The sequence below is a fragment of the Vanellus vanellus genome, assembly GCF_965231255.1.
Source record: "Vanellus vanellus genome assembly, chromosome: 19".
Classification (NCBI taxonomy): Eukaryota; Metazoa; Chordata; class Aves; order Charadriiformes; family Charadriidae; genus Vanellus; species Vanellus vanellus.
This window is the reverse complement of record NC_138924.1, coordinates 292583-303818: the sequence shown is the minus strand read 5'-3', so window position 1 is coordinate 303818 and position 11236 is coordinate 292583. Positions and strand designations below refer to the sequence as shown.

The window sequence follows — 11236 nt, the reverse complement described above, 5'->3', positions numbered from 1 at the left end:
ATTTCTGGTGAGGATTAATTCTGCACCTCCTCGTTGTGCCCATCTGAGCTCTCCATTCCGTCAGCGGTTGCAGTCCGGTCTCTCCCGATGGAGGCGAGTCCTTCAGAAACAGCAGGATCGATCTTGGATCAGCTGCAGGTTTCACCAGCCACCCTCCTGCAACCTCCGCTCAAAATACCTTTGTGATTTTTCATGTGTAAGTGGAGCGTGTGTGACTCCTCGGGCTTCCTCTGCATTTTCAGTCGCTGTCAGCCGCCTGACTCACCTGAGAGCTCGTAAATACATCAAGTGCTGCAGACGCAGGCGCTGTTAAAGCAAAGTGTGTCTCTGACTCCTTTTTTTTTTTTTTTTTTTTCCTTGCGGTCCCCGTTGCTTGCAGCGCGACTGAAGAGCTGTCTGAGCCTCCTCCGCTTTGTCCCTGCGTCTCCAGGGCTCTTGGGGAGCCAGGCTCCCTGCGGCCGTGCCTCAGTTCTCGGGGTCAGAGGCTGCTCTGTCCCTTGTCTCAGCTCTTCCCACACAACAAGGCTCCTGCAGCCCTCCTCGGTGCCCTGCGTAAGACGGGTGGTGGCACTCAGCGCTGGAGGGAGGGCGTGCGGACGGGGGCTGGCTGGAAGGAAGAGGGGACCTGCAGGCCAGCGAGGCCTCTCTGTGCAGTGAGACCCTGCTCCTGCACTCCCAGCTGAGGTGTCCGCCATTGTCCCTTGATATCGGAGCTCTTGAAAAGGCACCGAGATGGCGGCGGCCCAAAGACAGACCCAGATGCCTGTTGCGCTTCTTAGTGTGCAAGGAGCTGGTTTATGAGCTAATGCGTGTACGTGATGGGAGCAGGAGCTTCAAATCCTCTCGTCCCTTCCCCTGCAGGAACCCTTGACACAGGTGGTCCCAGCTCTCCACAGAAGCCAGCAGGCAGCAGCACGCTGAAGGACAGCGGTCCTGTCTCAGAGTGACGCAGACCTGTGTCTGCGTAGGGCGGGCGAGCAGAGCTGCCCTGGGAGGGAAGGAGGTTGCTCCTGGAGGCATTGGGTTTGGGGCGGGGAGAGAGTGGGAAACCACCAGCAGTGTGTGGCGTGCCGAGAGCCGTCTGTGGGGTTTCCAAGGGTGGCAGGAGGAGGTGCTGAGGCTTGAGCACTGAGGTGCTGGCACCAGACATGATTTTGGCCAGCCTGCGCCTGCTGCTGCAGCTCCTCCTGGACAGGAGGGTGGCTTGTGTGTGCAAGCATAGAATCATAGAATTGTTGAGGCTGGAAGGGAACTTTAAGATCATCAAGTCCAACCATTAACCTACCCTGACAAAACCACTTCTAAACCATGTCCCTCAGTACCACATCTACCCTTTTTTTAACCACCTCCAGGGATGGCAAATCCACCCTCTCCCTGGGCAGCCTCTTCCAATGTTTCGTAACCCTTTCAGTGAAAAAGTGTTTCCTAATATTCAATCTAACCCTCCCCTGACATAACTTAAATTAATTTCCTCTTGTCCTATCACTTGTCGCCAGGGAGAAGAGCTCAGCCCCCACCTCTCTACACCCTCCTTTCAGGTAGTTGTAGAGGGTGATAAAGTCTCCCCTCAGCCTCCTCTTCTCCAGGCTGAACAACCCCAGTTCCCTCGGTCGTTCCTCATAAGATTTGTCCTCCAGCATGGGCTTGGGGACGGAATTAGCACGGCTTTTCAGGGGGAGCTGGTGGCAGGAGAAACACCTCCTTGACATGCCTGCCTAGCTTGCCCCAGGAGGAGGAGGAGACAGAGGAGAAGACAGCAGAGCAGGGAGAAGGTGAGCTCCCAGCCTGCGCAGTGGGGAGGGCTCATGGGGGCGATGGCGGAGGGGGTGATGTCTCTCTTGGAATTACAGTGTGCTCTTGTCACTTGAGTAAATTAAGCCCTGTTCCTGGTGACAGGAACTCTCCCCGCTGGTGGGATGTGCAATAAGGCTCCTCTGCCCACTTGCAAAGGAGCACGGGGAGACACTGGTGGGAGGGAGAACCCAAATAGCAGCCGGATGGGTCCCTCCCAGGAGCCACCAACCCATGTGAGTCCCATCCACGTGAGCCGGGGGGAGCACAGAGGCACAAAGGAACTCAAATTAGGGACTCAGCGAAAGGGACACCCTGTCTGGGCCCCTCTGGCCGACCCCTGCCCCAGGGCCCTGGTGTGGAGGCACCTGCTGGAGGCAGGTGGGGGCTTATGTCTGCCTGGGACATGGGAGACATGTCAAGGTGCAGGGGAGGAGCATTTAGGGTTTGCGCTGGACTTGTTATGGGATGTTTAAGAGAGGAGCTAAGGTGGGGAAAACAATGGATATGGGTGACTCGAGAACAAGAGGAATAAAGGGACAGAAAGGACGCGTGGCATGTGAACAGTTTGCTGGTCAGTACGCTCATCTGGCCATGCCCCGCACTACGAGACCAGCGCAGCGGACTTATTTTCTTATTAAACTCCTTCTCTAACTCTGCCCTGGGTGAAGGCAGCAACCGGAGCCAGGCCACAGCTCGGAGGGATCCACGCTGTATGTGTACATCTACACTGTGTCTATACATACGTACGTATATATATATGTTCCTCAAGGAGGGGAGCAGGTCGAGGCTGTTGGTGCTGTCTGTGTGTCTGTCAGTGAGAACTGTGTGGCCAGCTGTGCGTGTTGGGGGGAGGTGGGGTGGGTGTTGCACTGGTTTGTGTGTACCCGGCAGGAATGGGAGCTCAGCCTCGCTGCTGGTTGGACTCGGGCGGATGGACCTCACCTCCACTGGCTGCTGGAGCAGCCCAGTTCCCGGACACCTACCTTCTCCTCCGGGGTTGGTCAGACCTTCACCTGTGCCCAAGGGATGGAGGGGATGGAAGGGATGGAGCTGTGCTTGGGACCAGGAGCTCCTCCGGGCAGGCTGAGCTGGCTGACCTGATGCAGAACACCACCGGTATGATGGAGACCTGCCGTTTTCTCTCTCTGGTCATAAATGCCAACTTTCTAAAGCTGTAATCGCTGTTTCGGTGGCACCAAGTCCTGCCCAGCACAACCTGGCTCTCTCCTGACCCTGTTACTCGTGCCGTGCCCCTGCTGAATGCCAAAGAGGCAATGACCCGAATCTGCAACTCTCGCCTGGGCAAATAAATCCCTCCTGCTCGCAGCCCAGCGCAGCAGCCGGCGGGACATGGCCAGAGCCAGGGGCTCAGAGCACCCCTCGGAACCCGGCCGGGGTCGTGTGCCACGCAGAATTCCCCTTCGCCCTCGCTGCCGAGGAGGCCAGCCGGGCTCCCGCTCCTTCGCCCGAGGGGTCCCCGTCCCTCCTGCTCACTGGCGTGTCTGCTCCCAGTAGCCAACAGCCCATCCGCAGGAGCCGGGGGGAGCGCAGAGGGAGAAGGGAACCCAGACTGGGGACACAGCAGAAGGGACACCCTGTCTGGGCCCCTCCAGGCAGAGCCTCAGCCCGAGGACCCTGGTGTGTGTGTGTGTGGGGGGGGTGGTGTTATGTCTGCCTGGAGCATGGGAGATGTTTTTGGATGTGGGGGATGACACAGGACTTATGGGATGTGGAAGAGAGGAAGCGAAGGTGGGGAAAGGGATGGGCGTGGGTGATTGGGGGAAGAACAAGCATGGGAGAAGATGGGAAGACGCGTGGCTGCGGACGGCCCCGGTGGCGGGGGCCGCTCTCCTGGAGCCCTGGCACAGGGTGGCCTCCCTGGGGGAATCCTGGTTCTGCCTACAACTGGGGGGACAAGGGGCTGGAGAGCAGCCCCCCAGGGAGGGCTCGGGGCTGCAGGTGTGTGCCTGGGAGTTGGCAGTGCCCCGTGGCAGCCAAAGGCCCGGCCGTGCCCTGGGCTGCGTCGAGCACAGCGTCGCGATCCCATCGAGGGAGGCGACTGTCCTGCTCTGCACCGCGCTGCTGCGGCTCCACCTCGAGCACCGTGTGTGGTTTTGGGCACCTCAATGGAAGAAGGATGTGAGACCCTTGAAGTGTGGCCAGAGGACAGTGACCAAGGTGGTGACGGGTCTCCAGGGCAAGACGTAGGAAGAGCAGCTGAGGTCACTGAGCTTGCTGAGGTTGGAGAAGAGAAGGCTGAAGGGTGCCCTCAGGGCAGTCTGCACCGTCCTGGAGGGTGGCAGCAAGAGGGGGTGCTGATCTCCTCTCTGGTGACCAGCGACAGGACACGAGGGAATGACGTGAAGCTGCATCAGGGGAAGTTCAGGTTGGACGTTAGGGAAAGGTTCTTCCCTGAGAGGGTGGTCAGTCACTGGACCAGGCTCCCCAGGGAAGCAGTCACGGCACCAGCTGAGTTCAAGGAGCATCTGGAGGACGCTCTTGGTCATATGGCTTAATGTTAGGCAGTCCTGCGAGGAGCAAAGTTGGACTTGATGATCCTTATGGGTCCCTTCCAACTCCAGATATTCTATGATTCTATGATCTAAGCCTGAACAGGGTTCGCTCAGGGTATTTCTCATGGAGATCTATGTCTGGTTCCAGGGATTGTCCAGGTTCGGTGCATGAACCTGGAGGACCAGGGGAAGAGGTCTTTGTCAAGACACTGAGTTTTGATGGCTGGACATTTTGCAAGGAACAGGAGCAGGGTTTTGCTGGGACATTTCTGCTTGACTCCCACCCGGCTGGTTTAGGACACTGAAGTCTGTCCCCCTGCAGAGCCACCCCCAGCACGAGTGGCTGTGGAGCTTCTGCCTGGCGCAGGAGTGCTGGGAGGGAGACCTGAGCCTCCGCACCAGGAGCACCCCGGCGTTGGGCACCCCCGGGACACCGGACACGTCCAGGGACACGGGAGCCTGTGACCCTGAGGTGGGAGCGGGTGGCCCCAGGGCAGCCCAAGGACGTACAGCACCTGCGGGCACAGGCTGGGGGAGGTGGCGCCCCACACTCCGGCAAAGGGGGGGCATAGGTGTGTCTCCCCGACACCTCCAGTTCCCCCAAAGCAGCAAACTGGCACTGCTCGTTCGAGCCCTGTTGGCACCTCCCTGCGAGCCCGGGATTGGGGTCCCCTCGGGTGCTCCCCCACCCCCTCTTCGCCCGTCCCCGGGCGGGGTGTGTGTGTGTGTCTGTGCGACCCCCTGCTGCTGGTGCCCCCAAACTGTCTGCCGGAGCCCGGAGCTGCCACCACCCCGGGGAGCCCAGGGGTGACCCTACCGTCGGGGCTGCCCTGCCGTGTCGTCCCCCCCCAGCACCCTGGTGTGATGCCCCACGGAGGTGACCCCCCCCCCCCCCCCCCCCCAAGGTGACAGCCCCGAGTGTCACCCCAGGCTGCGATCTCCCCTTGACGTTATTCCCAGGTGGGACCTCCTCGTGTGCCCCCCCCCCCCCCCGAGGTGTGAGACCTCATGTGACCGGGGGGGGTCAGCTGTGCCCCTTCTTCGGTCTTCCCTCCCCCGGTGCCCTCCTCGGTGCCCCCCCCCCGCCGGTCCCGCTCTCGCTCCCGCTCCGCCCGCGCGCATGTGCCGCGCCCGCCCCTCCCCCGCGCGGCGGCCGGACCCAGCGGCGGCGGCGGCGGCGGCCGGGCAGGATGAAGGACCGGACCGGGGAGCTGCGCGCCGTGAGTGGGGGACGCCGACCGCGGCGGGGAGGGAGGGGGGGCAGCGCCTCTGCCCCTGCTCGGGGGCCTCCATCGTTTCCCTTTCCCCCCCCCCCCCCCAGCCCCGGCCCGAGGGCCGCCGTGCCCCCGAGCGGCGGCGCCGGGGGAGGCCGGGCGGCGGGGCCGAGCCCCCCCGGCTCTCGCGGGGGTGTCGGGGCTGGAGCGGGGTCCCCCGGGCTGCCCCCCGTTTCCCCCCCACCCCCACCGTGGGCCGCTGCGGCTCCCGGGTGGGCGGTGGGAGCCGCGGGCGCTGCGCCCCGGGGGACCCCATCTCCCCCTGCACCGAATGACCGTGTCGTGTGTCCCCCCCCCCCCCCCCCCCGGGGGGACTGAAACCTAAAAGCCATCCCAGCCGGGAAAAAAAAAAAAAAAAAAAAAAGATTATTTTTGTCCGGAGCAGGGAGGGCAGCGCCCGGCGGGGATGCTGCGGGCGGGGGATGCCCCGCGGCCGGCGGGGCTCTGCCCGTGTGCCGTACGGGTGACCCCCCCCGGTGCTCCCCCCCCCCGCCCCGCTTTGCACCCGTTTTGCTTTTTCATCCTCCTGGCTCTGCTGATGTCATCCGCAGAGATGAAGAGCCCGGGGCCGCCCAGTCCTTCGGGTCCTGCCTGTCCCGGGGGTCGCCAGCCGGTGCCCGCTGCCCCCCCCTCCGCTCCCCCCCCACCCCCCCCCCCGCTGCCAACGGTACCGTGACCCGGGAGCCCAGCCGAGCCCGCGGGGGGGGCGGGGCGGCGGGTACCGTCTGTGGCAGGTTCCGAGGGTCTCCCGGTCCCGGGGGGCAGCCGCCCTCCATGCCGCCGGTGGGGCGCCGGGAGACCCCCGCCGGTGCCGGGGCTCGGCTGGTGGAGCGCGGGCAGCAGCTTCGATGGGTGCCGCGGCGGAGCCCTTCGCTCCCCCCTTTCCCTGCCTGCCCCCCTGTCTGCCGGGGACTGCGGGTACCGGGACCCCCCCCGGCTCGCAGCGAGGTGGGGGTGCAGCATGTGGGGGGGGCAGTGGGGGTGCCCCGGGGCGGCGAGAGCCTGAAAGCCCAGGCTGCTGCTCCAGCATCCAGCCTCCCCTCTCCTGCCATCGCGCCACCGCTTGCATTGCTGCTTTTTCTTGGGTCCTTTTTATTAATTATTTCACAATTGGGTCTGCTGAGCCACCTGGGAGGTGAGCGGGGGTCCGTCTGTGCTGTCCGTGCTCCATCCCGGGGGGGGGGGGGAAGAGAGGGGGTGACCCCAGACGTGGAGCGAGGGGTACGGGGATGACTGTGGGTGCCCCACAGAGACCCCGCTGGGATCGCTTCAGCCGGGAGTTTCGCTGGGTCTGGAAAATGCCGGGAGGCCAGAGCTGGGGTGATGCCAGCAAGGGGCCGAGGGGGTGGCTGTGGGTGCCGAGGGGGTGGCTGTCGGTGCTGGAGGAGGAAGGGGCTATATAAAGAACAACTACACCCCCCTCCCGCTCAGCCGGAGCGCCTGGAAAGCACCCAAACAGGGGGCTCTTTTTCCTCCAACAGCGCAGGCTGTGAAATAGAATTGGAAAATAGGCTTTTTAATAATAATAGTAAAAACCAGCCCCGTGAATGTCCTCTTGGCAGCCGGTGCTGGCTGAGAAGTGATGCTGTAGAGTATTTTAAAATCTCTCCATTCCTTTAAATACATCTGAAGAAAAATAAAATGCGTTTTTGCCTCACTCCTGCTGGTGATCCTTATTCATCAGCCTAATGCTGAAGGGTGCAGCATCCTTCCCGGGGCTCCCTGCTGCATCCCAGGGCAAGCTCCTGGGGATGGAGAGCTGGTTCGGAGCATCTGGATGACCCGGAGCTGAGGGGGTGCCCGTGCCGGGGCAGAGCCTGGCAGGGCAGCAGGGAGTGGGGCAGCGCACGTGGGAAACGTGGATTTGCAGCCTTGGTGGTGGCGGTCACCTGGAAAGAGCGAGATGCTGCAGTGGACGGAGCATAGGGAGTGTTTGGGCTTGTTTTTTCTGTGCTGTCAGTAGCCAGCCTCATTTAATAGCCTGGGCCAGTTTCTTCCCATTTTAATGCAGTGACTAAATCCTGCCGGGGATGATAAAAAAGCAGAATTAAAAAAAAAAAAAAAAAAGAGCTGGCATTATTAGAGCTGAGGAGGGGATGCAGGGCTTTCGCTGCCGTGCAGAACAAGAGCTTCGTGTCTTAATGGGATTTTTAAAACGGTCCTTGCAATGCAAAATGCTAATCCCGCGTCTTTTCTGAACCTTGGCGCTCTGGTTGTGTTCAAATTCACTCGGGCTTATCTAGTGGCCTGGGGGCGGAGGTGCCCCCAGGCCTGCTCTGAACCAGGGACTGGAAATTTAGCTTATGGCTGAAAAAATGCCTTCTTGTTGTGGAGAAAGAGCAGCTGAGGACTGGCTGTGAAGGATGCCCAGAATGAGACAGACAGAGGTTTGCTCTCAGCCGCTGGTGGGTAGGTGCCACGGCTCTGGCCACGGGTGGTTGTTCCTGCCCATCTGGAGTGGGGCTGGAGCTTGCCCCCTTGCCCAAAACCCCCAAAAGCAGCTCCTCCTGCTGCCGTTGTCGCTCTGCAGTGTTAAGTGACAGAGCAGGGGTGGGACAAAAATTACCTGAGAAATAATTTATTTTGCTCTTGGGGAAATCTCTAAGCTGCTGCTTCTTGTGCTCCAGGCACCTGAAATGTCTTTATGTGGGCTCTGCTCGTGTTGTGTCCTCTAAAGCTTGAGGGGAGCTGGCGCTGAGGGTGCTGCATTGTAAAGAGCCATCAGCTGCTGTGGATGGAGGAAGAGCCTGAAGCTCAACGCGTGAGGGCTCTGCTATCCGGGCTCAGCAGGGCTTCACGGCCAGGCAGCCGTGGGGCTGGGACAAGGTGGTCCGTGTGTGTAGGACTGCGAGTGTCCCACACTGCTCCGCCCTGCCTGGGAGGTGACAGCTCGGTTTGGGTGAGACGTTGGGATTTCCAGGGTGTGAGACGGGTCTAAATGGTAACATAATTATGAGTGATGTTTTGAGAGAGAGCAGGAGGAGGTGAGGGAGATGTGCGAGTGTCATAGGATCACAGAGTGGTTTGGGCTGGAAGGAACGTTAAAGATCAGCCACTCCAACCCCCTGCCCTGGGCAGGGACACCTCCCACCAGCCCAGGTTGCTCCAAGCCCCGTCCAACTTGGCCTTGAACACCTCCAGGGCTGGGGCAGCCACAGCTTCTCGGGGCAACCTGCGCCAGGGGCTCACCACCCTCACGGTACAACATTTCCTCCCCATGTCCATCCTCACCTCACCCTCGTTCCGTTTAGAACCGCTGCCCCTTGTCCTGTCCCTGCAGGCGCTGGTCAAAAGTCTCTCTCCCTCTTTCCTATAAGGCCCCTTCAAGGCCTGAGCGGCCGCAGTGAGGTCTGCGCGGAGCCGTCTCTTCTCCCGGCCGCACACCCCCACCTCTCTCAGCCTTTGTCCACAGCAGAGGTGTTGCAGGCCTGGGACCATTTTGGTGGCTTCCTGTGGGCCGTCTCTCCCAGGTCCGCGCCTGCCTTGTGCTGGGGCCCCCAGGGCTGGAGGCGGTGCTGCAGGGGGGTGTGAGGAGAGCGGAGCAGAGGGGGAGCATGCCCTCCCTGGCCCTGCTGGCCACGCTGCTGGGGATGCAGCCCAGGAGACGCTTGGCTTTGTGGGCTGTGAGTGCACATTGCCGGCTGATGTCCCATTTGTCACCCACCAGTCTCCCCCCGTCCTTCCCCACAGGCTGCTCTCCATCCATCCATCCATCCATCCATCCATCCATCCATCCATCCATCCCCCAGTCTTGTGCTGGTACTGGGGTTGCCCCAACGCAGGTGCAGGACCTTGCACTTGGCCTGGTTGAACTTCATGAGGTTCACGTGGACCCACTCCTCCAGCCTGTCCAGGTCCCTCTGGATGCCACCCCTTCCCTCCAGCGTATCGACTGCTCCACTCAACTCGGTGTCACCTGCAAACTCGGTGAGGGTGCACTTGATCCCACTGTCTGTATGGTTGATGAAGATGTTGAGCGGGCAAGTGGCATTTGGCAGTTCCTGGTCCCAGAGTGCCCTGTTTCTGGCAAGACTCGATTCCCTGCGTTTGCTCCCTGTGGCTGAGGCAGTGAGGCGATGCCGAGGCACTGCAGGCTGTTGTGAGATGCCTGCTTGGGGCAGGAGAGGGGGTTTTGAAGGAATATGGGGGGCTGGAGGGGCACGGAGGGTTGGTGGCTGGGTGGACCCAGATTGTTCTTGTCAGGGTTGCTGTCAGTGGAGGAACTCCACGTGCTTGGCATTACCGGCCATTAAGAAACATGTGGCTGGGTGATTTTGGGAGGAAGGGACTGTGCTGTCAACATTTCATACAGCCAATTAGCAGAATTTCCAATAGTTATCGATTTTTGGTGACTGTGGCAGTCGCTGGGCTCTAATTGGTCTGGGAAAGACCATTTATCAGTTGAGAGATCCTCTCCCTGTTTCCTACCAGGCAGTGCTAAGCTGATGTTTTATCTTGCAATTACATGATGGAAGTGTTCCTTGAGATACTGGGGTGGACACTGCCCAACAAATTGGTTCAGGTGCTGTGGGGAGAGGTTTGGCAAGACCACTGCACTTGTGGGATGGTGTCCAGGCCTGGCAGGTTTCAGTGCTGGCAGAAGCTTCCCCAGCATGAGAAGGACCTTCTCTGGAGTGGTGACAGGAGAAGAAGAACAGTTTGGACCTGGAAGTTCCCCTTTGCTCCTCAGCACAGACCTTGATGGTGGGACTGGTCGTCTGTCTAAGACTGGGTGGCCGCAGAGGTGTTTGTAGGACCGAAGCCTCAACAGTTGCTTGCAACAAAGCAAGTGTACAAAGTGATGGTCATGTTTCTGATGACCTTCCCGTTGGGTCTAAAGGCTGCCTTGCTTAAATGAGTGATAATTAAGAATAATCCCTCTGGAGTTTGAAGAATTGCTCTTTATTTCATGTCTAGCTTTTGTTTCTCATCATACCTTGTTTTTGAGTAAGGAGCTGTTTCCCAGCCCATGCCAATGGAAGAGGCACGGGTGCAAAACCAGACCTGCTTTTGCACGTCTCCAGCTTGCAGAAATGGTCAAAATGGTTTTGTGAGGCCCTTTTCTCCTGCACCCGTCGCTCCACTCTGGCAGCCATGTTCAGGCGATTTTCTCCAGTGATGTCTGTGCGTTTGTGGCACGCCATCGTCCTCCCTGGCCGGCTGAAAGCCCCGGCTCCTGCCCTCCTGGCACGTCCCTGTTTCGAGTGCTGCCTCCTGTCCATGGGAGTTGCGGGGAGGTGTGTGTTAAAAATACAAGGGGAGAGAGAGCGAGGTTGGCTCCAGGTCCAGCTCCGTGGATCCCTCCTCTTCCCTCTTGCGGCAGCTGGAATCCGCCGTGCGGCCCCGCAGGACTTGCAGCCAGACCTTGCTCCATCCCCTCTCGTTAATAATCCCACTGATGATTTTTCTCTCGGGGGCACAAATGTGAAGTCGACCAAAGTTGCTGTTTGCAGCGGGAGTCGGGTCTCATCTGTCTGCATCTGGGCAGTGGGGCTTTTCCAGAGCCCCCCCTCAATGCAGAAGTACCTGCTGACCCCGGAGATAGATAATATTTGCTTATTTAAATGCTGTCTTGCTTTCCTTTTTTAACCCTCTTGGGTTGCCCGGCGTGCTTTCGAGCTCTTCTATTCAACCAAAAGGGTCACGTAAATAATT

General features: G+C 60.1%; 1 protein-coding gene across 1 annotated transcript in view; it reads left to right on the top strand.

Annotated features, from left to right (window-relative positions):
• Positions 1-5464: 5464 nt before the first annotated feature.
• Positions 5465-11236, top strand: part of STX1A (syntaxin 1A) — a gene marked incomplete at its 3' end in the record, with an annotated part of 98130 nt that continues 92358 nt past the window's right edge. The window contains exon 1 of the mRNA XM_082493228.1: positions 5465-5527. Within this exon, the coding sequence (XP_082349354.1) occupies positions 5498-5527 (30 nt within the window). The 5' untranslated portion in view covers positions 5465-5497. The remainder of the gene's footprint in view (positions 5528-11236) is intronic.